General features: G+C 50.4%; 1 protein-coding gene and 1 pseudogene across 3 annotated transcripts in view; both read left to right on the top strand.

Annotated features, from left to right (window-relative positions):
• Positions 1-25,358, top strand: part of LOC118659955 (patr class I histocompatibility antigen, A-126 alpha chain-like) — a 57,456-nt gene extending 32,098 nt beyond the window's left edge. Inside the window, exon 7 of one of the 3 annotated variants that reach the window (XM_036316720.1) lies at positions 25,288-25,358. In XM_036316720.1, coding sequence (XP_036172613.1) covers positions 25,288-25,292 — 5 coding nt within the window. In that variant the 3' untranslated portion in view covers positions 25,293-25,358. The remainder of the gene's footprint in view (positions 1-25,287) is intronic. The other 2 variants (XM_036316713.1, XM_036316716.1) reach the window with 2 other exon arrangements.
• LOC118659961 lies at positions 22,273-25,405 on the top strand (annotated as a pseudogene).
• The last annotated feature ends 2,171 nt before the right edge of the window (positions 25,406-27,576 follow it).

Consider the following 27,576-nt stretch of genomic DNA (forward strand, 5'->3'; position numbering starts at 1 on the left):
TCTAAATTCACTATTTACAAGAATTGTAAAAGGGCCATTTTACTCTAAGCAAGAAAGTGAGGTTTCAGTCCCCAAGTCTGGCAGGTCAAGGTTGCTGGATACTTCTTAAGCTAAACCAGAATATTCAGAAAAACAGCAAGGGTTAAGGTTCAGTAAAAATAAGAAGTTAAGCCAGCACAGTGTCTTACTTCTTATCCAACCATCCAGGTCCCTGGCTTCCACTGCTCCTTTCCTTCCGATTTTCTTTTCCCTTGGATACAGCCCGTTCTAACATTCCCTCCCACTTTCACTGCAATACCTACCTCTCTCAGGCTCACCGAGTGCCTCCCACCGTCCCCGAAGAAGACTCAGTGACACCATCCAGGACCCGATGACTCCTCACTCCTCACAGGCTCTTACCTGGCAAGGGACCCTCCGACTTTTTACTCTGGAAGAAGCTCAGGTTTTCGAATTCCTTTTATATGTCTCATCATAATCCTCCTACAGGCAGCTAACAATGAGTTCACCAATGAAGGTTTTTGGTCTTTTCAGGTGAAACGGACTTGGGATGTTGAAGGGGTCATCAATTCTACTATAATTGTCTTTATTAATCCTTACCTATCCCTCCCTCACTAAAGGACATTCTCTCTCACCCTGCAAACCTTGGACCTACTCCTTTGCCCACCCTCCTCAACACAGCTTTCTATCTATTCTCTAACATCAATCCCTCCTTCTCTACAGCCTCCTGGATTTGTCTGTCACTGGCTCGAACCCTCATCATAGCCACTCCAATCCCAACCTATTAGACCACTAACTTAACTCTTACCTATACCAGACTTCAACGCACCCTATACAACATCTCTCTCTTTAATACGGAAAACACTACCCGTTTAACAAATACGTCTCAAACCACTACCTCAACTACTCCAGCACCTCACTACTGTGCACAATCTATAAATTTACCCCCTCCCTTAGCCTGCCCTCCACCGGGTATTTTTCGCGTCTGTGGGACTACAGCCTACACCTGTGTCCCCCGGGACCTGTCACACTCGCTCTGCCTTTATGTCTTCCTAACTCCCAACCTTTCTATCAGAACAGAGGGAGAACTCGAATCCTCTCTTGGTCTTCTCAGGTCTCGCCACAAAAGGGCGGCCCTTGTCCCCCTCTTAGTGGGTACAGGAGTTCTCACTGCAGTAGGGACAGGTATAGGAGGCATTTCCTCCTCTGTTCATTTCTACCACAAATTGTCTGTTGAATTTTCAGAAGATATCTCCATCATTAGCAAGTCCCTTGAATCCCTTCAAAAGCAGGTAGACTCCTTAGCAGCAGTAGCCCTACAGAACCGGCGTGCTTTAGATCTCTTGACACCTGAAAAAGGAGGTACCTGTGTCTTTCTTGGGGAAGAATGCTGCTACTTTGTAAATGAATCAGGAATTGTCAAAGATCACATTAAATCCCTCCGGGACAGGATTGACCAAAGACGCCATAACCAGCTAAAAGGGGGGTATGCCATCTTTGGCTCACTTACCCCATGGCTCCTCCCACTATTAGGCCCACTGGTATTTATTCTTTTAATTTTGCTCTTTGACCCCTGTCTCATGCGCTGTTTCACTAGTTTTTTGCAGAACAGAATGCAGGCGTTCACCAACCAGAAGGTGGGAGAAATCTATCTGGCCTTGAATCCAGAACCTAGAGACACCTATGTCACCGGAATCTTTGAGACCCCGGGTAGACGCCCCTGACGACATCCCCTCTCAGCAGGAAGTAGCTACGGAAGACAGACCTTCGCCCCCTGACCTTGCCCTGACTCTCAATTTTTTTTTACTATTACCAAAAGCCTGGAATGATAGATCCTCCCTCCCCCCAACTGGTGGGCGGGGTATGATGTAACCTGCAGCCCAGAAATACCTGAGTGACTAACCAGGTACCTTATATGGACTATATATTGGACCACCAATCCACACCTGCCAAATACCCTAAGCCCTTGTCCTATATGGACAATGCAGTAAGCCACCAATCAGTGTGCGCTGAGTACACTAACCCCCCACCCCTTCCCATTCCCCCCCTCAAAAGGCGTGCCCACCCCTGCACGTGTTGCTGTCTTCCCCTTGTGAGGCAGCCGGGCAGGTGCTTCTCTAATAAAGCCTGTAGTCCTGGTTTTAGGACTTTGTCTGATCTTTCACTGACCACCAGAGGGCGGAGCAGATCACTTCAGTTTTCAAGCACTTTCTCCAGGGGTGAAGTTGAAAGAAAGTTGTAAGGACTACATGCTGGGCAGACCAGTACACTTAGATATCTCTCCAGCCCGTGACTTCATCCCACGGTTTGCTGGAGTGCTACGTGCTAACACAGGGGTTCTCCATCCTGCTACACCCTCACTTGGGAGCTTCTGAAAAACACAGATGTCCAGCCCACCACCCCTCCTTCATTCTGATTTCACGTTTAAAATGCTCTAGATTATTCTAACGTAAAGGCAGGATGGAGGCCTCTTGAGCTGTACATTGATCATATTTCATAGGGGAAACAAAAATTCCCAATTAGGACATGGGCATCACCACCTTCTTCTCTTGAGCCCCAGGAATGAACTGGAACTTCTATGTGGCTTTTCCTTCCACCTTTAATACCTGGAGTGCTTAGTAGGTAAAATCTGTTATCACAAATAATATGACATTAAAATAAAAATGAGTAGGGTTGGGAATGCTGCACAGTATTTATTTTTACTGTTCTCATGAGTCACCTTTTCATTTCTAGAGCTCCCCCTCAGCTGGGCATGGTCAGGTCCTCCCTTCAGGATGCTCTGTGTACTGCTCTGCCCTCCCCTGGGGGTCCCAGCCTCGCCTCTGAACAGCAGGGGAGATGCTCAGCCTCCCAAGCTCCCTCTTGCCTCCTCCTGGACTGTAGGTGGCAGCGCCGCTGTGCTTTCCTATAGAGAACATGTGGGGACAGCCATTTGGAATTCTTCATCTCAGAGCATCTGCAAGACTTTCTTTTGCTACCAGTTACCTCCTCTCATTATTACGCTAACACATTACTTGCCTTTGTCATGTTACTTAGTCTTTCAAATAACTTTTTCCTGTGATGGTTTGTTTGGTATGTCAACTTGCCTGGGCCATGGGACGCCCAAATAATCTGGTGAAAGGTTATTTCTGGGTGTCTGTGAGGATGTTCCCAGGAGAGATAAGCATTTTACTTGGTGGACTGAGCAAAGCAGATTGCCCTGTCAGGGTGGGTGGGTACGATCTAAAGGTTAAATTCTCTCTCTCTCTCTCTCTCTCTCTCTCTTTCTCTCTCGCATTTCCCATCCGCTGCTCCGTCACGTCTCTGCCACTAGAGTGTGGGGCAGAGCCGCAGCTCAAGCACTGGATGCTGGGACCTCCGCATTGGGGCAGCTGAGGCAGTCAGTGACTGGAGCTGCTCATCAAACAGGCACAGAATAAAGTATCCAGCAAGGAAGGTGTTATGGTTTGGCCAGTGATGTGCGATGGGAAAGAATTCACAACTGAGAGAAGAGAGAGAGGGGCTGGGAGGAAATTTAGTCTACTTTCCAAGGGAGATAAGAGCCTGTGTATTGCTAGTCAACACAGGCAGGAAATAAAGGATTGCCTGCTCTTATAAAGCAGAGGCATTTTGATAAGCGACAATGAAGGGAGGGGAATTCTATTGAGGGTGAGCAGATATCCAGGGTTGTCTTGAGAAGTTACATTTTCTCTGCTTTCCAGGAGACAGTCTGGAGATATCCTAAGGAGGCGTCTCATCAGTATTTTCCCGGAAGCCTCTACAGCTCAGAGCAAAGGTTATGAAGAGCTCAAAAGAGGCTTGTTTGAATGGGGCAGGGGAAGGGAATTACTTGCTAACTAGAGACTCCTTGGTGTTAATTTTCCCTGAGTTGTGACAACAGTAGGTAGGAGGAGGAAGGGGTGAAAGAATGTAGCCTGAAGAGTAGCTTATCTTGGTCCTGCTGAGCTATTTGAATCAGAAGAGCTAAAATTTGGGGTTTAATTACCAGGTGCTTCTCATAAATAGTGGAAAGCCACTGAATGGAGAAAGACAGGCCTTGTTCCTGTCCTTATAGCAGGAACCTTTGCAATCTCACCAGGAGAAGAGTGGAAACTAAAGGGAAAAGGTGACATTTGCTTTCAACAACTTTGAGTAATGAGACTCCCTGCCGTGAACATGACAGTGGGCTCTGTAGAGATGAGAGAAGGGAATGTGAGGTGATCTGTGAAAGTGGTTTCCCTCACTAGGCACAGGGCACACGTCCACTGCAGGGATATAAGTCAGCTGCTCCGGGGCCACGCTGGCCTTCCTGGGTCCCAGGAAGCACTCCCAGTCACTCCTCACATTTGCCCCGATGTCAGGCAGCAAGCCCTAAGGGAACCATAGACATAGGGCTGTTTCACACTGGGACCACCCCATCCTTTACCGAACATTTCTCCCCTGAGCACAGCGCTTTGTAAGAGAATTAAAGCAAGGGGATGTGTGCTCTTGCTCTCTGAGAGTTTCCACAGAGTCCTGGACAAGCTGGAAGGAGTTTTGGGCAGGGTCCCCACAGGAAACAGGTGGCATGCGCAAGTGAGGGTAATTCACAGAGGGTTTATGCACTAATGTGTGGGAAAGGTGCAGGGACCCTGCAGAGAGCGTGCAGGAAGTTACCCAGAGCTTTAGCAGGTGTTAACGTAAAAAACCATTGAAACCTGTAAAGAATTTTTGTGAGTTTATTTGAGCCAAACTGTCAACATATGCCGGGAAGCAGAACCTCAACCAATTGAGATAGTGCTCCAGAGAATGGCGGGGTTACAACTGTATTTATACGTTTCAATCAAAGGAGGAACATAGGTGGGTTACATGAAATTCACTGGTGATAGACTAAGGAGGAGGGATAAAGCAAAGCAGGGAAACCCCTGGGATTGGATAAAAAGTAAATGATAGACACATACTTAGGTGGGTGCAGGAACAACTAACAAGGAATTTGTGGTATTTGTCCTGGGCCCAGCACACCTGGCTGTGCCCCAGGGGCTCCATAAAAAGGGAAGTCACAAGTTACCCAGACATCCCAAGGATATGTTATCTTAGATGCAAAATGTTGTGCCCAGATTTCAAGATCCCCAAGAAAGCCACACCAGGGAGCTAGCCAGTCTGATGCAAAAGCAGAGGGTCCTTTATTGAGCTAGCTCGACTCCCCCTCCCGGCCGATGCAGAGACCGGAAGCAGAGTGAAACCACCGTGGGAGAAACAGGGTTTTAATAGGGGGTGGAGTGAGGGGAGGGGAGCTGACTGTGGGCCCTGCCGATTGGCCAGGCGCCAGTCGGGTCTTCTTACACAGGATGTGGTCATCTCTATGGCATGCACGTCCCTTGATTGTCATTGGTTAGTTTAAAGAAATCCCGGGCGTGGCCAGCAGGGGCCTGGGCTTCCGGGAAGAAGGTACTCTCCTGAGCACATGGCAGCTGCCCCAGCATGGAGGGTATGGGGCAAGATGGAGGGCATAGCCCTCGCCCTTTCACAAAAAGACAGATAGGCTCAGTTATGGTAAAGGTTGACCTTGTCAGTGAAGATATCAGCTTAGGACATAACTGCCCACCATAACTGCTTTAGTTAAAGTTTAATTTCAGACCATCCTTTGTGGGGACTTTAGGTCTCTAAGTCTGCAAAACTGCTATGCAGGCATCCCCTGAGCTTGTCAGGTCAGCATGTGGCCCCTTTCGTCCACACAGGGGAGGAATTACTGCCCCTGGATAGGGGACCAAGGGAGGAAGTAGTAATGGGGAGGCTGCAGGAGAGTCATGGAGAGAAGGTCTCCTTGTGAGGAACTGGCAAGGTTGCAGCCAGCGCTGTGCTAGGGGGAGGGACAGCGGCATGGAGAAGGTTACCGATTGTGTCAGGGTCAGGAACCATGGCAAAGAAAAATTGCTAGATTGTCTTAGAAAAACAATGTGTTATGATTAAATCCAGCCAGGTGTGACTCCGTTTACCTCCCCTTTGTACTTATGAACTTTCTGTGAACTTCTAAGGAACAGCTAATGAAATGCTTTGTATTTTTTTAACACTGTTTTGCTATAAAGGATCATACTGCACCCTTGGTCTCTGCCACATGCTGTGAAGCTTCCCAGAGGGGGAAGGTGCGGGCTGTGGTCAGCTGGCCAGCTTAATAAAGTCTCTTAAATTTAAATTCTGAGTCGGTGGTCTATCTCGCTGAGCCAACCCATAACAGCGCCAGGTGACCCCACAGGGAGCCCAGGGGAACAATGTCCTGAGAAATGTGTCGCTTGTCAGTTTCGTCAACATCACAGAGGGCACTTACACAAACCTAGATGGTAAAGCAACTGCACACCTAGGCCATATGGTGGAGCCTATGGCTCGTAGGCTACATACTGTACATGTTACTGCACAAAACAACACCGGATTAAATCAAGCACAAGAGAAAATGATGCCATCAAGGGGCACAATAGCCATGAGATGTATGAGGCTGCTGCCAGCACAACACTTCTACAGCAAACGTTTTTTCATAAGTAGTAAGAGTAGACTCTAAAATAACAGTGACAGTGGGAAGGTGGGGGTGGGGGGAAGGATGGGCAGTGATTAACGGGGGAACTTATTTGCATATATGCATAGCCCATGGACTCAGACTATAGAGTGGTGAATGCCTGAGAGGGGCAGGTTCCGGGAGGAGGAGGTCAATTGGAAAAGAAAACAAAGGGAACATCTGTAATACTTTCAACAATAAAAATAATTTAAATAAAATAATAGCGAAATATGTAGAACAGTAAATACATAAACCAGTAGTATAGACACCCATTATAAAGTACTATGTACTGTGTGTAATGGCATGTACCATACTTTTATCCCACTGGCAGCCCAGTAGGTTGTTTCCACCAGCATCCCCCACAAACACATGAGTCATGTGTTGCCCTATGATCTTATGGCAGCTACAGTGTCCCTAGGCCAGTGGTCGGCAAACTCATTAGTCAACAGAGCCAAATATCAACAGTACTTCTTCAAAATAGACTCGCCCAGGCTGAAAACTGACTTCTGCGCATGGGCCACGAAGTTTCAATCTCACTGTACGTGCGCCCGCACGTGGTATTTTGTGGAAGAGCCACACTCAAGGGGCCAAAAATCTGCATGTGGCTTGTGAGCCCCAGTTTGCTGACCACGGCCCTAGGCAATAGGAATTCTTCAGCTCCATTGTAAGCTATGGGGCCTCCTTTGTATGTGTGGTCCCTGATTGACAGACACCTCACCAAGTAGCCTGTGACTCTAACAATGTGACCTCACTCTCTTCCCTCCCTCCAGGTCCTTTTGGGTCCTCACTGGCCAAGCCTAATGGAAAGCCAGAGGGCCAGGGATTCGGATGGGAGAATCCTTTAGGTCAGACTTCTGGGGAAGACATCAGGCTGGACATAGTCATGCTCACCTGAGAGAAGCCATTGGCACGTCATCCCGATGGTGCATGCAGAGGCTCACCTGAGCTCACTGAGCCAGTCTGGTCGGTCGCCAGAGAGTAATGAGGGCCGCTGGCTGGTCTGTGGGAACTGTTTCTTCCCGGGAATCACGATGTTGAGCAGTTGTTCTCAGTCTGTGTAGTGCTTTGCAGGTAATCTCTCTTTTCTCTTGCTGTTTTTAAGAGCATCTCTTTATGTTTGATAATGTGAAATTTTATTATGATGTATCTTGGTGAGGATTTCTTTTTATTTATTTTATATGAGGCTCGTGAGGCTTCTGGAATCTCTGGAATATCACATCCTATCAGGTCACTTTTGGAAAATTCTTAGCGAATATCTTCTACCTCATTCCCTTTTCCTCCTTCTGGAACTTCCATGTTGAATCTTGCCGTTTTGTTTTGTTAACCTGTCTGTGATATTTTCTATTTATTTTGTCTCTCCGGAGTGCAGTCTGTGTAGTTCTTCAGCTCCTTCCAGTACACCAGTGCTCTGCCTGAACCCAACCTGCTGCTCAGGACATTCACTGAGTATGATTTTCCTTGTTTCCTGTGTGTTCAGTGAGTGGGTGTACAATGTGCTTCTGTTTAAATCTGCCTTGTCAGTGGATGGTCTTTTCTTTAGTCATAATTCTTATTTCCTCATTTCTTTCTTCAAAAATGTAAAACATGACCCTGACCAGTTTGGCTCAGTGGCTAGAGCGTTGGCCTGTGGACTGAAGAGTCACAGGTTTGATTCCGGTCAAGGGCATGCGGGCACATTCCCAGTAGGGGGTGGGTGTGCAGGAGGCAGCTGGTCCATGTTTCTCTCTCATGGATGTTTCTAACTCTCTATCCCTCTCCCTTCCTCTCTGAAAAAAAATCAATAAAATATATTTTTAAAAAATGTAAAACATATATGTAATAGAAACACTAACTTCAATATCTGAAGCCTCTGTAGACCTGATTCCTCAGCAGGTTTTCTCAGCTAACTCTTATTGTTGGGCCTGGTTTCCCTTTTATTTTTTAAAAAATAATTATTTGGATTTTGAGGTCAGAGTTCTTGGAACGTCATTTGTAGGAATGCTCTGATAGCTGGTGTTGGTGGTTTCTCTAAAAAGGATTTGTATTTGCCTTGGCAGGTACATGGGGGATGGGCTACTACCACCCTGGTGCAACTTCACCTTCTTGGCTTGAGATTTGGGGGGGCCATGCAGATAGGGTGAGTTTGATCTCCAAACTGGTGTAGGAGCTGGCTTCTGTTACACATTCTTAAGGAGTTATTTTGTTGTTTCTCACATTATTTAGAGGAAAGAGAGAGACCAGCAAGATTCCCTACTATTCATCTTGTGGGCCAACCCTTTGGGATTCTGGCCTCAATGGTGACATCCAAATATTCACCTTGACTACTTTTGCACCCTGTCGTCCATGTAGTCCTGCATCCCAGCATGCTATGAAAATCAAATTTCTAGGTCCCAGCGGATGTCTTTGGAGCAGCCTGTGGCTTCGGTGCTCAGTTTCCTCTGCATTTTGCATTCTGTCTGTATGTTTGAATGCAAGGATTTTCCTTTTTCCCTTCTCAGTTGTTGTTTTTTAATCCTCACCCGAGGATATGCTTTTACTGGTTTTAGAGACAGAGGAAGGGAGAGAGAGAGAGAAACATCGATGTGAGAGCCAAACATGGATCAGTTGCCACAAGTATGAGCACCAACCAGGGACAGAACCTGCAACCCAGGAATGTGCTCTGACCAGGAATCAAACCTGCAACCTTTTGCGTCACAGGATGACACTCTAACGAACTGAGCCACCTGGCCGGGCATTCCCTTATCAGTTTTAACTCTTCATTTTGAAAAATCTTCTAATTATTTTTAATCTAGCATTCATAGCTAGGTTAAGCATAGATTTTTAGACTTGTTTTCTGTAATATGCCCAGAAACTTTCACATATGAAAAAAGAAATCTGATAGTTTTTGTTTTTAAACTTTGTGCCAGGTACTGTCTAATTACAGAATGAATTATTTTATTTAATCCTCGAAACAATCATATCAGGAAGGAATGATCAATCTCACACTTTATAGAGGGCAATGAGGCTCCAAGAGAAGAAATAAGCTGCCCAGAATGGAATGGTTATTAATTGCTGAAGCCACAGTGAACACAGGCTGTCTGTCTTAAAGCATTGGAGACTCTAGTAAATGGTAGCAGATCTCTTCATCCCTAAGCACTTAATCAAGTTGTTTGTTTTTCTTAATCAAAGTCAAACCTAAAGTGGCAAATCTCTATTGGAATTCAAACAGGAAAAACAGTCATTATAACCATTACAGGGATGTGGGCGGCACTATTGACCTCAGAGCTCACAGAATGGGAGGGGAGTCGCGGGGAGAGGAAGGCCTGGATGTAGAGCTGTGGGACCAGAGACACAGTCACCCAAAGGCGACAGCACCAGCTGGGCCCACGCCTGGGGGAGCATGTGAGAAACTGCTTGTGTTGGCTGCTGAGATGTGACTGTGGGAACTGTCACCACCAGAGGCCCCAGTCTTGTGGTCTTCAGCCAAGGGCTGGCTGCTGTTGGCAGGTCAGACTGGCATCTCGGAAGACGTGCTAGACAGGGAGCAGAGGACAGCCAGGAAGAACTGGCCTCTTGTCTGCGGGTCACAGTATCCAAGCACCACAGCCTCCAAGAGCAAAGGCCTCCTGCCGACCGGATTTTGTAGTCGTCGTGTTCAATCTTTTCTCTACTTTTACCCTATGTGTGCGTCTCCAAGCAATACGAATTATCTTGAGTTTTACGTAAATTCTTTTTTTTTTTTTTTACGTAAATTCTTAATATCTCATACAAATAAAAGCATGCTACATACACACTTTTGAGGCTGTGTTTTAGCTCAGCAGTATGCCCGACAAGTCCTTATATGTATCTGAAGAGTGTTCATCTGTGTTGTTGTGTAACACAACATTGAATAAGTGACTCATACTTTATATTACCCTTCCACTTGTCGTGGCCTTTGCTTTGTTTTCAGGGTGTGGGAATTATAAACAATGCTGCTGTAAGTCTTCTTTTACACGTATGCTTGTGCACTAAGCATGTATCTCTTGAAGTTATTCATCTAGGAGTGCTCTGTGCCCTGGGAGGGGCTCTGGCTGTGTTACTTTATGGTATGAACTCTGTACCCCAGTGCTCCCCTGCCTTCTGGAAAGCTGGGAGCATTAGAGCATTTATCTCTTAGCCCATTGTATGCCATAAGCGTCTGCTGATTGGCCCACATTCAGGGTGACATGGGAGGCTGCCAGCTCTGAGTGGGACGGGGACCTGGCAGGACACGGCAGCGGATCCACATCCCGGTGCAGTCAGCCTCCATCCAGCAGCCCCCCCGGCGCTGGGGTCAGTGGTGGGAAACACGCTGTGGAGCTGAGCCAGGCACCAGCGGAGCAGCACAGTGCTGGCCCCGGGGGTTCTGGGTGAGGCCCCACCATCCACAGCAGACACATGTACCCCCTTCGGAAGCTGCTCTGGGTGTGTGACTGGGACCTGAGAAGACAGAGCATGTGGCCATGGGACACCATCAGCCATGTGACTACAAGTGCCCACATGCCCAGTTCTGGGTCCCCCACGAGGTCGTAACTCTACAGGCCACCAGCCCATCATAAGGTGGACAAGGCCCATCTGTGGCTGAGACTGAACCACGTCAGAACCCACCAGAAAACACCCTCCCCTCATAAGGCTCTGAGCAACCAGGCAGACAGACCGACCTCAGCCAGCCTGCATCACCGCTCAGCCCAGGATGGGCAGGACGGGCACAGGAATGGAGAGACCTCATGGCAGAGGTGAGGGCCAGCAGCAGTGACTCCCTCTTACCAAGGCTGTCCCAGGAATGGCGGCCTCTGCATGTCCAGATATCAGAATGAGACCAATACCGGGCCCTTATGTGGCTCAGTTTCCTTATGTGACCAACTAGACACTACATGACAAGGTGACTACAGTAAGCCCTGCCCTCTTGGAGGGTCAGAGGGTCATCCTCACCGGACCGCCCCCTAGTCCATGGTGGGTTCTCTTTTCTGTGCTCAGAACTTCAGCCAGAACCACAATCTGGGGGCTCCAAATGCCTGCTCCATGGGCTTGGGCCTGCTCTTAGCATAGTATCAGACATGGGGCCCCAGGTCCCAGTGAAGGAGGTGCAGGCTGGGTTGTGCCATGGGATCCCCTGGTCATATCCCATCTGCACCGACCAGAGGCTGCCGGCCACACAGGACCCTGGACAGGCTTCTGAAGCTGTGATTATAGCACGAGCTCTGAGAAAACATCCTGAGAGGACGGGTTACATCTCTCAGGACCCGTGGATATCGGGGCAGAGACCTCTGTGTGGTGCTGACTTCTCAAAGGGAAAATAGTGAGGGCCCAGGACCAAGGGGTGGAAGCAGGGTGACCCCACTGCCCACCACTCAGCATCACCCACTGGGGATGTTGCGCTCTCTGTCTCCACATCTTTGGGCTCTCCAGGGTAGGAGGTCCAGGTTCTCAGAAGTGGGGGTGCTCTACAAGGGGCCACCCAAACTATATTATGTTTGTCTCCAGGGAAGTGTGGACTCCAGGTGCCTAGAGACCAGTAGGGGAGGCATCCCTGCTCCGTGAGGGAGGAGGAATGACCCTGAGCCACAGGGTGTGGGGCGGCTGTCACTCAGTGGGGGCAGGAGGAGCATGTGGGGAACCAGGTACAGCACTTCCCTCCTGCTCCCTGAGCCTGTGGATGGACATGTACAGCAGCCCAGCATGAGGAGGGCTGGAGTTCCAGGACCCAGACCCCTCAGGAGGAAGGTTTGGGTCACACCCCAGGCAAGTCATAGGGGTCCCTACCCCTGAGCTGGGAAATCCATGGCAGCCCCTGTGCAGAGGCCCCCTTCCCACGGGCCATTCCCAGACAGTGACCGGGCCCTGCAGGGACCCAGGCAGCCATTCCTGGGGTCAGGGCCGCCTCTGATGCTGACAGTGGCTCAAGGACTGTCCTGTGGCCTCGCCCAGCCTCACTGAGATCGCCTAGTAGTGACCTAAGACATGTCTAACAAACTCCTCTTCCTGACAATCGGGTTGGATCTGGGTCTGCTGGCTCGCCCAGCGAGTTCTGGCTCCCTCTCCATAGGCTCTGACAGGTGTCCTCCTGGTACACACTGCTGAGGGCAATCCCACCTTAGAATCTGCTGCTTGGGGGACTCGAATTCACAAAATCATTTGCATCTCTTATTCCATCCGGTAAATGCCAGCGATCTCTTATTCCATCCGGTAAAATCCTTCTCTTTCCCCAACTTCTCCACCAGCATCGGTTCCTTGTGCTGGCCTTTGTATTATCTTTCTGAGGTAACAGATGCTTATGTTTCAAGGCACACAAGTTCGGGGCAGTTCCTTGCTTTGCAGTGAATAAGTAACGAGGCTCTGTTTAGTTTCTTTTAGTCTGCATTGCTGTTTCCTTGCACCTAGAAAATGTTACCTGCATTCGATATTTCCAGTTCCTCTCCTGTTCTCTCTTTCATTCTGTCTTTTCTCTCTTCCTCCTTCTGTCTTTCCTTCCTTTATGCTTATCATCAGATATCTTAACCGTCCTATCTAATAAAAGAGAAACATGATAATTGGCGTATGACCGCTATCCTTCCCATTGGCTAATCAGCAAGATATGCAAATTAACTGCCAGCCAAGATGGCGGCCGACAGCCAGGCAGCTTAAAACTAACATGAGGCTTGCTTGCTTCAGTGACGGAAGACTTCAACGTTCCCCGCCTGCCTTGCCGGCCTCTGAGCCTGCAGTTTAAGAAACATTGTAACAAATGTAGAAGCTAAACAAAACCCCAGAAACCATCTTTCAGCAAGCCGGGATCTCAGAGCTGGAGTTGATACAGAGTTTCGATTATAGAACCGAAACAAACCAGATACCTGCTTTCAGGAGTGGAGGCCTAAGAGCTGGAGCCTCAGAGCTAAAGCTGGCCCAGAATAAAAAAGAAAAAGAAAAAAAGGAGCGGTTGGGAGCTTCCGTCACCCGCCAGCCTGAAAATAGCCCTCAGCCCCTCACCCAGACTGGCCAGGAACCCCAGTGGGGACCCCCACCCTGAAGGGTGTGTGACCAGCTGCAAACAGCCCTCACCCACTGGGATGCCTGGACAGCCTGGGTGAGGGGCTGAGCGCTGTCCAGGCATCCCAGTGGGGACCCCCACCCTGATCCAGGACACCCTTCAGGCCAAACGAGCCGGCCCCCACACGTGCACCAGGCCTCTATCCTATATAGTAAAAGGGTAATATGCCTCCCAGCACCTGGATCAGCATGATAGGGGGCAGCGCGCAAACCCCCTGATCGCCCTGCGGCTCTGTGTGTGATAGGGGGTGGGGCCACAACCTCCCTATCGGCCCTGCTCTGTTTGTGACAGGGGAAGGAGCCCCAACCTCCTGATCAGCCCTGCTCTGTGCCTGATATGGGGGAGCTCCCTAACCCCCTGATTGCCCTGCAGCTCTGTGTGTGACAGGGTGCGGCGCCCCAACCCCCCCACCCCACGGGCCCTGCTCTCTGTGTGACAGGGTAGAGCCATAACCTCCCCATCGGCCCTGCCTTGAGTGTGACAGTGGCGGCGCCCCAACCCCCTGATCGGCACTGCTCTGTGGGTGATAGAGGGCAGCGCCCCAACCCCCTGATCCGCCCTGCTCTGTGTGTTACAGGGGGCGGTGCCCCAACTCCCCTATCACCCCTACTCTGCGAGTGACAGGGGGGAGTTCCTCAACCCCCTGATGGGCCCTGCTCTGTGCATGACAGTGGGGAGCTCCCCAACCCCCTGATCGACCCTGCTCTGTGTGTGACAGGGGGGGCTCCCCAACCCCCTGATCGACCCTGCTCTGTGCGTGACAGGGGGCAGCGCCCCAACCCCCTGATCGGCTCTGCTCTGTGCGTGACAGGGGGTGGCACCACAACCTCCCTATCGACCCTGCCTTGAGTGTGACAGGGGGCGGTGCCCCAACCCCCCAAAACGCCCTACCCTGAGCATGACTGAGGGTGGCATCGCAACCTCCCAATCCGCCCTGCTCTGTGCATGACAGGGGCCGACGCCCCAATTCCCCAATCGGCCCTGCTCTGAGCCCGACCAGGAGCTGCACCTAGGGATTGGGCCTGCCCTCTGCCACCCGGGAGCAGGCCTAAGCCAGCAGGTCATTATCTCCCGAGGGATCCCAGACTGCGAGAGGGCACAGGCCGGACTAAGGGACTCCCCTTTTCCCCCCGAGTGCACAAATTTTTGTGCACCGGGCCTCTAGTCCTATCTTATAAAAGAGAAATATGGTAATTGGCATACGACCACTACCCTTTCCATTGGCTAATCAGAGCAATATGCAAATTAACTGTCAGCCAAGATGGCGGCTGGCAGCCAGGCAGCTTGAAACTAACATGAGGCTTGCTTGCTTCAGTGACGGAGGACTCCAACGTTCCCGCCTGCCGCTGCAGGCCTCTGACCTGCAACTCTAAGCAACTATGTAACAAATATAGAAGCTAAACCAAACCCCAGAAACAGGCTTTAGTCCCGGGCTTCAGCCAGCAGGATCGCAACATTGTAAACAAAGGCCAGAAACCTACTTTCAGCAGCGGAGGACTAAGAGCTGGAGCCAAGCCTCAAAGCTAAAGCTGGCCCAGAATCAAAAAAAAAAAAAGAAAAAAAGGAGTGGTTGGGAGCTTCAGTCACCCCCAGCCTGAAAACAACCCTCAGCCCCTCACCCAGACTGGCCAGGTACCCCAGTGGGGACCCCCACCCTGATCCAGGACACCCTTCAGGGCAAACCAGTCGGCACCCACCTGTGCACCAGGCCTCTACCCTATATAGTAAAAGGGTAATATGCCTCCCAGCACCGGGATCAGCGGGGCCGCTAGGCCTCCCAGCACCGGGATCAGCGTGACAGGGGGCAGCGCCCAAACCCCCTGACCGCCCTGCGGCTCTGTGTGCCAGGGGGCTGGGCCACAACCTCCCTATCCGCCCTTCTCTGTTCGTGACAGGGGAAGGCACCCTAACCCCCTGATCAGCCCTGCTCTGTGCCTGATAGGGGGGAGCTCCCCAACCCGCTGATCGCCCTGTGGCTCTGTGTGTGACAGGCTGTGGCACCCCAACCCCCTGATCAGCCCTGCTCTGTGTGTGACGGGGTAGAGCCATAACCTCCCCATCGGCCCTGCCCTGAGTGTGAGAGTGGTGGTGCCCCAACCCCCTGATGGGCCCTGCTCTGTGCATGACAGGGGGCAGTGCCCCAACCCCCTGATTGGCCCTGCTCTGTGCATGACAGGGTACTGAGCCCCAACCCCCCTGATTAGCCCTGCTCTGTGCGTGACAGGGGGTGGCGCCACAACCTCCCCATCAACCCTGCCTTGAGTGTGACAGGGGGCGGTGCCCCAACCCTCCAATCAGCCCTACCCTGAGCGTGACTGAGGGTGGCATCACAACCTCCCGATTGCCCTGCTCTGTGCATGACGGGGGCGGCGCCCCAACTCCCCAATCGGCCCTGCTCTGAGCCCGACCAGGGGCTGCACCTAGGGATTGGGCCTGCCCTCTGCCACCTGGGAGCAGGCCTAAGTCAGCAGGTCATTATCTCCCGAGGGGTCCCAGACTGCGAGAGAGCACAGGCCGGGCTGAGGGACCCCGAGTGCACAAATTTTTGTGCACCGGGCCTCTAGTATAAAATAATGCTCTGCGGTTATGCTAAAGAAAGCATTGCCTGGGTTTCTATTTTAAAAGTATAGACACAAGGGATATGGAATAAAAGGAAAGAAAAGGAAGTAATTAACAGTCTGAAAAGAAAATGCCCAGGTGATTCTGCAACCAAGGACCTGACTTTCAACTCCTAATACTTCTATTTAAGCTGAGGTGGGTTTATTTTCAGAACAACTATATCAGCAACATGAAGTCTTCCACATTCATGGTTAAAGTTTAAATTGACACTCGCACTTTTAAGTCACATGAGCATCATGGTGTCTGGCTAAAGTACAGGCCCCACAGGACCCAGCATTCCCACCCCTGACCACCCCCTCAGGGGAATTTCTTGCCCTGTACCCCAGGAGACATGTTTGCAGCTAAAACTGGAATGACCACACATACCTCAATAGGAAAATAGCAAAATTTCAGTCCAAACATAAAATTTAAGACTTCAACACTAAAAATAGAAGAAAGACAGTCACAGATGAGAGATGACCCTTATTAAATCTGAGCCTCAGAAGACTCCATGCCGTACAGAACATTTAAAGCTGGCAAAAGTAAATAACATTTATTATGGAGATATATATATACACTTATTAGAAAATCTTTAGAGAGTCTCAAGGGTGTAAGAAATGTAAGACTCAGAACAGAGATTCCATCTGGGGGACAGGACTGTGAGTGTCAATGCCAACAGGAGTCCCACAGTGAGGTGGCTGAAGGACACTGTATTCACTCCAATTGCTGTCACGACGCCAAGGTGGGTGTGTAGACTGAGTGTAAGATACACATTTTTCTGGCTGAAAATCAGTTTCCTGACACACAAAGAATTATTTCAAAGGCATTATTGTTATGGAGCCCAGTCTTGAAACTATTTGACCTAGCTACCATGTGTTCTCAATGTTGTTGCCACTTACTGTAGGGAACATTATTAGTAAAGGCAACGCTATGAAAAACTTACAAATATTGTTGTATCTCCTTGCTCTGTCTCAAACTTTTAATCTTTACTTTCCAAAAGTGACATTTAGAGCATTGAATGAAATAATTAGATAAAGGAAACATTGACTAACAGAATCCTGAAACAGCATTTAGTGTGAACTTTGGTTTTCACATGTGTTTGAATTCTGTGACACTCTCCTTTCCAGAGGTGGAGCGATTCCCTCCTCTTGAGGGTGGGGGCTGGACTTGGTCACTCACTTCTAACTGAGGAGTAAGCCTAGGACAGGGGTGGGCAACCCTTTTGTGAGTTTGTGCCAAAACCAGCAAAATCTCTGACTCAAAATTCTTCTGCATGCCAACCCTAATTTTTTGAGAACATGTTACGCTTACTTGATATCTCTTAAGGTGTACGTATGTGAAGAAACTTGAAGAAATAATAAAATTCATTCAAGCGACAAAAACACAGTATATGATGATGAAAATTACATTTATTTTTACTGTATACATGTACACTGGTAGTCCGACAGAAAACTTTATGACTCCATTTGATATTATCAGTGGGACTTTTGCTGCTGCATCAGTGATGACAGAGATTTTACATCAGGTTTATATTTCGTGACCTTCAGAGATATACACGAGCTACTACTTTCATCCGTCAGGCTACTCCTATTATGAAGCTTAACAAAATTCATCACTGAGAACAAAGATTCACAAGCATATGTGGATGAAAACATGGAGAATAATGCTGTTGCAAAGTTTTTTAAAACAGAAAAAATTTTCTGGAATGGCATTCCATGTCCTCAATAGTTAGTTTTCAACACTTCTCTCTGGTACTCCTGTCTCTAATCACTTTTTTTTCAATGTTTTCCAAGTCAACTCTAAGGTCAATAAATTTCTGCTTCCAAATTGAGCTACTCTGAAATTCAATCAACTGCATTTCAATGTCAGCCATGTCTATCCATGAAAACATTTGTAAGTTTAGTTCCTCCAGTTTCATGCTGTCTGGAAACCTCATGAATTTTGCTGTCTCTTCCAGTTCTCTGAGTTTCGCAAATCTTGAAAAGAACTGCTCAATAGTTGACTCGATGATGTTTAAAAACAGCTTTTGAAGGCTTTGACAGTCTGTTCTGTCATCTTTTGGGAGGTCTTTGATGTGCCTCTTGAGGTTTGGGAAATATCTAAAACTCTCACCATCCACATCCCTCTTAAAGACTTCCAGTTTCTTTTCAAAAGCCTTTATGTAACCAAACATAACATCAAGTGTCTTGCCAGTTCCTTTAATTTAACATTTAAGTCATTCAAATGCTCACAAAAATTGTAAATGGAAGATTATAAGAGAGGGTTTCGCGTACCAGCAAAAGTTACTGGCGTGCCATGTTTGGCACGCGTTCCAGGGGTTGCCCACCCCTGGCCTAGGACATTCACCTCACTCACCTTCCATCCTGGTTGCTCTCTCTCTCATCACTTGCTCTGGAACAAGAAGCTCTCGTCATTCACTGCCTTATGGCTGAGTCCCCATGGCTAGGAACTGAGGGCTCCTGGGACCATCCAGGCAGGAAATCAGGCCTCTGCCAGCAGCCCTAGGAGTGAGCCATGTGTCAGTGAGTCCTCCAGCCCAGCCAGCCCTCAGACCATGCAGCCCTGGCTGACAAGTGATGGCAACCTTGAGAGACACCTGAGCCAGAAGCACTCAGGGCAACCTCTCCTGGGTTCCTGACCCTGGGAAACTGGGAGATAACACACATCTGTTGTTTTTAGCTGCTGAGTTTAGAGTAATTTGTTAACCTGAAAAACATGATTAATATACAGTGTCCAAAGAGAAAATGAATAATTGCACTTAATTTTCATTTGTTCTAAATCAATTATAAGATATACAAACATGTCATTTCCTTTTAAGATGTAAGACTTTCCATGGCTAGGAAAGACGAAGAAGGAGGAAGAGGAAGCAGAGAAGAAGAAGAAAGAGGAAAAAGAGAGGGAGAGGAGGAGGAGGAAGATTAAAAAGAAGGAGGAGGAGGAGGAGAATTTCCATGGCTAACAGGCAGGATGCATTATATTTCCATTGACAACAATCTATTTATTTGCACTTCCATTTCCAACCGTGACCAAATGAATAGTAAAGGAAGGACAGGTCATGCTATGCTGACTCTGTGATGGTCCCCAATAACCACCCTGGTTATACACCTTCCCTAGTCATCCAATAAAATACTCTGTAGGGCTGCTGGGAAGGGATTCTGCAGATGGAATTAGGTCTCAAATCAGTTGAGCTTTGCACTACCTGGTGGGACTGTCCTAATCAGATGAGGGCTGACTGGGGTTCCTCCTGAAAAAAGAGATCCCAAGTGTGAGAGGAGTTCAATGTGAGTCATCTTCCCCACTGGGGGTTTGAAAACAAAGGGCCACATGGTAAAGACTGCTGGTGCCACCAGGTGTTGGGAGCAGCCCTCCCCAGGCTCCTCCTCCCTGACAGTTGTCATGGAAACAGGGACCTCAGACCCACAACTGGAAAAACTGAATTCTGCTGACAATCTCTATATTAGCATAGACAAGGGTCCCGAGCTCAGGATGAGGACACAGCTTGTGACCCCGACCAGAGACCCCATCCACACCGCGCTCACTGAAGAATTGTGAGCATATAAATGCGGGTTGTTTGGAGCCACTAAGTTGTGGTGATTTTTTACAGTAATAGAAACTAATGCACAGGCTCAGCTGTGCCACAGATAAGCACACAGCATTCATTTCCACTGAAATAAATTCATGAGCTGACATGTACAGTACTTACATGTAATAAAACCTTTTCTAACATTTTGTTGTTTTTTATTTAATGATGTTATGTAATGCAATTAAAATTTTAACACAATTGGTATTGCCCTAGCCTAGCCAGTTTGGCTCAGTGGGTAGAATGTCAGCCTGCGGACTGAAGGGCCCCGGGTTCGATTCGCATAAAGATCCAGTACTTCGGTTGCAGGCTTCTCCCCCACCCGGGCCCTGGTCAGGGCGCTTGTAGGAGACAACTAATTGGTGTATTTCTCTCACATTGATATTTCTCTCTGTCTTTCCTTCTCTCTTCCACTCTCTCTAAAAATCAATGGGAAAAGATCCTCAGGTGAGGATAAAAAGATATACGATTGATATTTATCCATCCATCCATTCATTCAGCAACACAATTAATTTACTGTCTACTATGTACCAGAAGCAGCTTCATGTGATGCTAGACAACTTTGACCCAAAGCCCATGTGCTCCCATGTCTTACAGGCTAGAGGCTTCCCAGAGTGAGATGCAGCCACTGGAGCATTTTTAGAGATGAAACTACACAACCCGACTCACATTAGCAGGATTGCTGACCCTGTGGGGAGAATAGACCCCATGTGGCAGGTAAGGGGGTAACACTATTGCCACAGTCAGGAGTGGGAGGGTGATAGAGACAAAGGGGTGAAGAGGCCTGAGGGGTGAGAGACAGAGAAGGGCTGGACAAGCAGGAGTGAGGAAAAGAAGTGGAGGTAGAGGTTCTAAAGCAGTGGAACTCTCAGATTTAAATGTTGTTTATAGATCTATAGTAACTATATCTACAGAGCTAGCAGGGTGTTCTTTGCATTTGGTACGTAATACATTCCGTGGTGCTGCCTAAAAACTAATTGCCACCTTATGTTAATCGGTTAAAAAATAATATGTCCCCACTATCTGGAATGATATTTATATTCCAAGTACATTGCCACATTTCTAACTGGAGTTTAAGCTATTTGAAGGCAAAGGCTATATGTCATAGGCCCTTTTGTCTCCCTGTTTTGAGCACTCTATTCTGCAGTTAAAGGGCTGCCTCAATAGAAGTGTTTTGGTTATGGTGGTGGTGGTGATGGTGAGAGTAATTGTGGTTGATACTAAGTAAAGAAGCAAAAGGGTTAGAGACAATTTGTTCCCTCCATACCAACATAAAGAAGTGTTTGTAGAAACATATATGATTAAAACTCCTTTAAGAAAAGCACTACAAACTAGTAACCTATAATTGAGAGTACAGGCTCTGGAGCCAGGCTATCTACATTTAAAAGCCATTCCAAACATCTATTTACTAGAGGCCCGGTGCATGACATTCATGCATTGGGGGTGGGGCGCTCCCTCAGCCCAGTGTGCGCCCTCTTGCAGTCTGGGACCCCTCGGGGATGTCTGCCAGCCGGCTTAGGCCCACTCCTGCCACTGCCACTGTGCTCACCAGCCATGAGCCTGGCTTCAGGCTGAGCGGCACTCCTGTGGGAGCGCACAGACCACCAGGGGGCAGCTCCTGCATTGAGTGTCTGCCCTCTGATGGTCAGTGTGCAACATAGCGACTGATCATTCCTCTGGTCAATTTCCATATTAGCCTTTTATTATATAGGATTAGCTGTGAGACCTTAAGCACATTACTCAATGTGTGCCTCAGTTTCTTTGTCTGTAAAATGGGAATAATAATAGTAAAACCCATGTTTGTGAAAATAATAATGTGGCCCGGTAAAATGTGCTCACTGCTTCCATGTGAGTAATTCATAAGGATGGGCAGGGCAGGAGCACTGGGAAGGGCACTGTGACCCACTGAGCACCTGCGACTGTGAGGATGCACAGGCTCCTGCTGAAATGCACAGTCATACATGCTCCCTGGGCTCCTGTAGGGAGGGTGTGGGGGACTCACAGGGACAAGCTCAGGGCTGGGAATGCGGGTCACTTCACGGTGTAACAGCCCCAGCCACACACTTCCTGTGTGGGAAGGAGAATTGAGGAGCTTTGTAGCTCTGGCTGCAGGGCTGTTTAGACACTTTGCATATGAAGCCTCTGAAATCACTCATTTTACAGATTAGCTTCCTGATGTCAAGGCTTCCCAAGATGTGGTCCCCCTGCCCTTCACTGGTCTTTTCAGGCCCAGCTCCTCCAGGATTACAGAGGAGACCCTGTCCTCCGCCTCCTCTCACAGGGAGCTCGCTCTCTGGCATCAAGGTCCCAGGGTGAGTTTTCCTCTAGAAGAGTCCAGGGCAGTGGTGAGGGTGGGAGGCAGAGTGCATCCCAGGGAGAGGGGTTCCAGGAGGAGAAGGGAGGAAAGGGCTGGTCCCAGCCTGGGGAGTCTCCCTGGTTCTCACACAGCCCCTGGGCAGGACTGAGGGAGAGGGTGTGACAGAGAGCTCTCCGTGCAGGGGAGGGGTCAGGGCAAGGTCCCAGGTCCCAGGCGATACAGAAGCCAATCAGGGTCACCTTTGTCCCCAGTTAGAAGTCTCTGCGGACTCCCCAGACCTGGAGGATGCTGCTCACGGGGCCCCCAACCCTCCTCCTGCTGCTCTGGGGGGCCCTGGCCCTGACCCAGACCTGGGCGGGTGAGTGCAGGGTCGGGAGGGAATGGCCTCTGGGAGCAGGAGCGAGGGCACCCGGCGGGGGCGCAGGACCCTGGGAAAGGGCATCTCCACCCCCCAACCCCCCGCCCGCACCCCAGACCCCACCCCGTCCTGACCCCTTTCTTCTCCATCCCGCTGCCCCTGTTCTGTCTCCCGGGCCCCTTCCCCTCTCCTGTCCCCCCTTCCCCGGGCCCCTTCCCCTTTCCTGGAGGAGGGTGGCGGGTGTCAGCCCCTCCGCTCCCGCCCCCAGGCCCCCACTCCCTGAGATGGTTCTCCACCGCCGTGTCCCGGCCCGGCCGCGGGGAGGCCCGGTACCTGGAGGTCGGCTACGTGGACGACCTGCCTTTCGAGGGGTTCGACAGCGACTCCGAGAGTCAGAGGGCGGAGCCGCGGGCGCCGTGGATGCAGCGGGTGGAGCCGGGCTATTGGGACCTGAGCAGCCGGAACGCCAAGAGAGACTCACAGATTTTCCGACTGAACCTGCAGACCCTGCGCGGCTACTACAACCAGAGCCAGGACGGTGAGTCCCGGGGCCCGACCCCCATCCCCACGGACGCCCGGGGTCGCCACGAGTGTCCGAGTGCGAGGTTCACCACAACCCTCCCCCCACCCCCCCATACGCACCCGGGAGGAGCCCGCGGGGACTTGGACCCGGTTTTACTTTCAGCTTCTGTTTAATCCCCGCGGGCGGGGCGGGGGTGCAGCTCAGTGGGCGACGCTGACCTCGGGGCGGGTCAGGGTCTCACACCTACCAGTGGATGTATGGCTGTGACATGGGACGGGATGGCCACCTCCTCCGCGGGTATCAACAGTTCGCCTACGACGGCACCGACTGCATCGCCCTGAACGAGGACCTGCGCTCCTGGACCGCGGCCGACACCGCAGCTCAGATCACCCGGCGCAAGTGGGAGGAGGCCGGTGAGGCTGAGCGATTCAGGAACATCCTGGAGGGCAGGTGCCTGGAGTTGCTCCACAGATTCCTGATGATGGGGAAGGAGGCGCGGCTGCTCGCAGGTACCAGGGGCCTGGGGCCTCCCCCCTCTCCCCTGGGGCTGGGGCTCAACAAGGAGACAGGACACAGGGTCAGTGTCAACCCCCCTCCTGTGGGCCAGGAGACTGAGTCCGCCTGGCTTCTCAGATCCAGTGACGCCCACCCTTCTCTCAGGGACACCTAGGGGTGCAGTCTCTCAGGGACAATTAGAGGGGAGACCAGCCTGAAGGAACTGAGCAGCGGTTCCCATTGACCCTGCAGTGGCTCTGGGACCCATGGGGCACCTGCTCTCTCAGGCCCTGCTCCCTGCCCCTCTCCCAGTGTATCTGAGGTCTGACCCCGACTTTTCTGAGTCCTTTGGCCTCCACCCAGGACAGGACCAGAAATCCCTTTCTCCCCCTGAGACCTGCCTCCTGCCCTGGGCTGTGTCACTCTGACTAGAACTTTCTAAAGAGAAGAGGTCATCCCCAGGTGCTCTGTCCAGGCTGGTGGTGCTTGTGTGCTCCCTTGCCCACCCCAGGTGCCCTGTCCACGCTCAGGTGGTCACCTGAGGGCTGCTGGAGGGTCCCCTGACAGTGCCAAGTCCCTGAATTTCCTCCCCCTTCTCCTCAGACCCTCCAAAGACACACGTGACCCACCACCCCATCTCTGACCGTGAGGTCACCCTGAGGTGCTGGGCCCTGGGCTTCTACCCTGCGGACATCAGCCTGAGCTGGCAGCGTGATGGGGAGGAGCAGACCCAGGACATGGAGCTGGTGGAGACCAGGCCTGCGGGGGATGGGACCTTCCAGAAGTGGGCGGCCCTGGTGGTGCCCCCTGGAGAGGAGCAGAGATACACGTGCCATGTGCAGCACGAGGGGCTGCCCGAGCCCCTGACCCTGAGATGGGGTGAGGATGGGCGTGGGCACAGAGCGTGGTCTCAAGGAAGCAGGGGCCTGTGGGGGACTTCAGTGGGGTCGGGGCTGAGGCCTGGGGGTCAGGGCCCTCACTTCCCCTTCCCTTCCCAGAGCCGCCTCCTTGGGCCACCATCCCCCCTGTGGGCCTGGTTGTGGGCCTTGTCATCCTTGGAGCTGTGGTCACTGGAGCTGTGGTCACTGGAGCTGTGATGTGGAGGAGGAAGCGCTCAGGTAGGGAAGGGGTGGGGCCCGAGTTTCTTGTCTCACTGGGGGTTGCAAGCCCAGGTAGAAGTGTGTTCTGCTTCATTAATGGCAAGTACCATCCCCACATCTGTGTTTGCCCAGTGTGGGGCCCTATTTGCTGACACTCACTCTTGAGTAAGACACGTGTGGAAATGAGGGACAGATTCATCACCTGGTGATTCTAGTGCTGGGGCCTGGTTCCCAGCACTCCCAGGTCAGGGTGAAAGGTCCCTGCTGAGGACAGACCTCCAGATGGTGGTTGGTCCAGTCCCCACACGTGTAGTTTCCTCTGGTTTCCTGATCCTGCCCTGGGTCTGTAGTCACAGTTCTGGAAACTTCTCTGGGCTCCAGGACTACGAGATCCTTTACGACCTCATGGCCCTGGGTCCTCACAGGATGTTTTCTTCCCACAGGTGGAAAATGAGGGAGCTATGCTCATGCTTCCAGTGAGTATGGCGGGTCACCGTGACATCCTGTGATAGTACAGACTGGATCCCATGAGGGAACCTCACCCCCATAGTTCCTCCCTTAGTCTCCTCTCCTGGGGGCTCTGACCCCATCCTGTTTTATTCTACCCCAGGCAGCGATGGTGACCAGGGCTCTGATTTATTTCTCATGGCTTCTAAAGGTGAGACCCTGACGATAGCAGGGGATGGGGCGAAAGGGACAGGACTGGGTGATGGGGACTCTTTGGGACATAGTGAGCCTGTGGTGGGCTGTTGAGAATGTCACTGCTTACAGCCACTGAACTGAGTTTGTTCATGGTCATTTTCTTCCACAGCCTGAGGCACTTGTCGGGGACTGAATGATGGGAGATTTGTTCACGCTCCCACTTTGTGATTCAAGAACCTCTGATTTCCTTCTGCAAACGGCATCTGAATGTGTGTGTTCCTATCAGCATAACGTGAGGAGGTGGGAGGCTAGCTCACCCCTACCCTCCACACCCTCTCCCCAGCCTTTCCTGTCCAGTAGAGGTGGGGGCTGGCCGTCCCCATTTCTGCCTTTACTTCCTGGTGCGCTCAACTGCAGCTTCTTACTGCCTGATTGAAATAAGAGTCCGGATATGCATTCTTCTTCACTTCTTGCCATGAAGGGGTGATGGGTTCCTTAAAGGAGAAGAGCCTGGCTGGTGTGCTCAGTGGCTGAGTGCCCACCCAGGAACCAGGAGGTCATGGCTGGATTCCCTTTCAGGGCATATGCCCAGATTTCAGCTCAGTTCTCACCGGAGTCATGCAAGTGAAGCCAATGGATGATTTTCTCTCATCATTGATGTTTCAATCTGTCTCTTCCTCCTCTTTTCTCTCTCTCTGAAAATCAATAAAAAGATACTTTTTAAAAAAAATTAAAGGAGAAGATCCTAAAATTTGAGAAATAAATGAAAGCACTGAGAACTTTTCAGGTCCTGTGTGTTTGCTGTGCTGAGGCTGCTGCAGGGGGACAGGAGAGGCTGTGAGGACCAAGTGTGGTCAGGGCTGTGCCCAGTTGGCTCCCTGATCTCTTCAGCTGGGTCACCTCTCTGCTCCTTTGTTCTTCCTTCAGTAGAACCTTGTCCCCCCCAGGACTTTCCATCACAGGGTCTGAAACCTCCCCAGGCCTTGTACATTGTCCTAATGAGGGACATCTCCAAACCCATGGGCAGCAAGGCCTTCCTGTGTCCGGGTCAGCCTAGTCTCAGGCCTGGGTCCTGTCCTCAGCCCTTATCTTCTGGGACTGTATTTTTTGTTTCTTTGTTTGTGTAGAGCAGTGGTTCTCAACCTTCTGGCCCTTTAAATACAATTCCTCATGTTGTGACCCAACCATAAAATTATTTTCATTGCTACTTCATAACTGTAATGTTGCTACTGTTATGAATCGTAATGTGCAGGATGGTCTTAGGCGAACCCTGTGAAAGGGTTGTTTGAGAACCGCTGGTGTAGAGGATTGTGCCTGTTTGTGTTCTTGTTATAAGTTTTGGTCTCATCCTTCTTTTGAGTGTCCCCTATCCAGCATCAGCCAGAGGGGAGTTGTATGTCATTGTGCCCACAAGGCTCAGGGCTCCCTGCACACAAGAGTCCGTGGTATGGAGAGATGAATTTTCAGTCTCATCCTGCTCTTGGCTTCTTCTAGGAATTGATTGTTCTTTCCATCTTTTCCTAAACTCTCCAAGGATCCAGGTCCTGGAATTAGCAGGGAGGAGGGGTCCTGTAATTGGTGATCTTAGGTAAGTTCCTGTTGGAATTCTGCTCTGCTTGCCCACCCTCTCCCCCTGCCCTTCCCTCTAGCGCTGGCTGCAGTGGGAACCCTGGGATTTCTGAAGCAGAGTCTCCTGTAGATTCAGGGAGAGCCGCTCTGTGGGAAGAGCAGGTGCCCTGATGTCAATGTGAGAGCTCGCTGTGCTGTAGCTGCCACAGGACAGCTGTGGTCTGAGGCCACATTAATGAAGACGTGTCTCTAGCATAGGGAAGGCTCTACACTGACCATTCATGAACCAATATTAGTTGTGTGCCAGATGTGTGACAGTGTTTCCACATGTGGGGACCATTGAAGGAAAATCAGAAAAGCTGTTGTCCTGTGGGACATACAGTGGGGCCTTGACTTACGAGTTTAATTCGTTTCGAAACAGAGCTCGTTAAGGAGCTCGTTAACTCAAATTACTCTATCAACTCAATGCAAAAAATCGGCCGAGAGACAGCTGGTATCTCAAAAAAACTCGTTAATCGGGACACTCGTAAGTCAAGGCCGCACTGTACATAGTGTGGGAAGAAACAGAGTGAATGAAAAAGCACAGTAAACAGCCGAAACCGGTTTGGCTCAGTGGATAGAGCGTCGGCTTGCGGACTGAAAAGTCCCAGGTTCGATTCAGGTCAAGGGCATGTACCTGGGTTGCGGGCACATCCCCAGTAGGAGATGTGCAGGAGGCAGCTGATCGATGTTTCTCTCTCATCGATGTTTCTAACTCTCTATCTCTCTCTCCCTTCCTCTCTGTAAAAAATCAATAAAATATATTTAAAAAAAAAAAAAAGCACAGTAAACAAACAAGGCATCTGTCTGACAAGTGGTAACTGTTCTGGGTAAAAATGCCATGGGGAGG

This window comes from Myotis myotis, unplaced genomic scaffold (genome assembly GCF_014108235.1).
Source record: "Myotis myotis isolate mMyoMyo1 unplaced genomic scaffold, mMyoMyo1.p scaffold_m19_p_7, whole genome shotgun sequence".
In the NCBI taxonomy this organism is placed as follows: Eukaryota; Metazoa; Chordata; class Mammalia; order Chiroptera; family Vespertilionidae; genus Myotis; species Myotis myotis.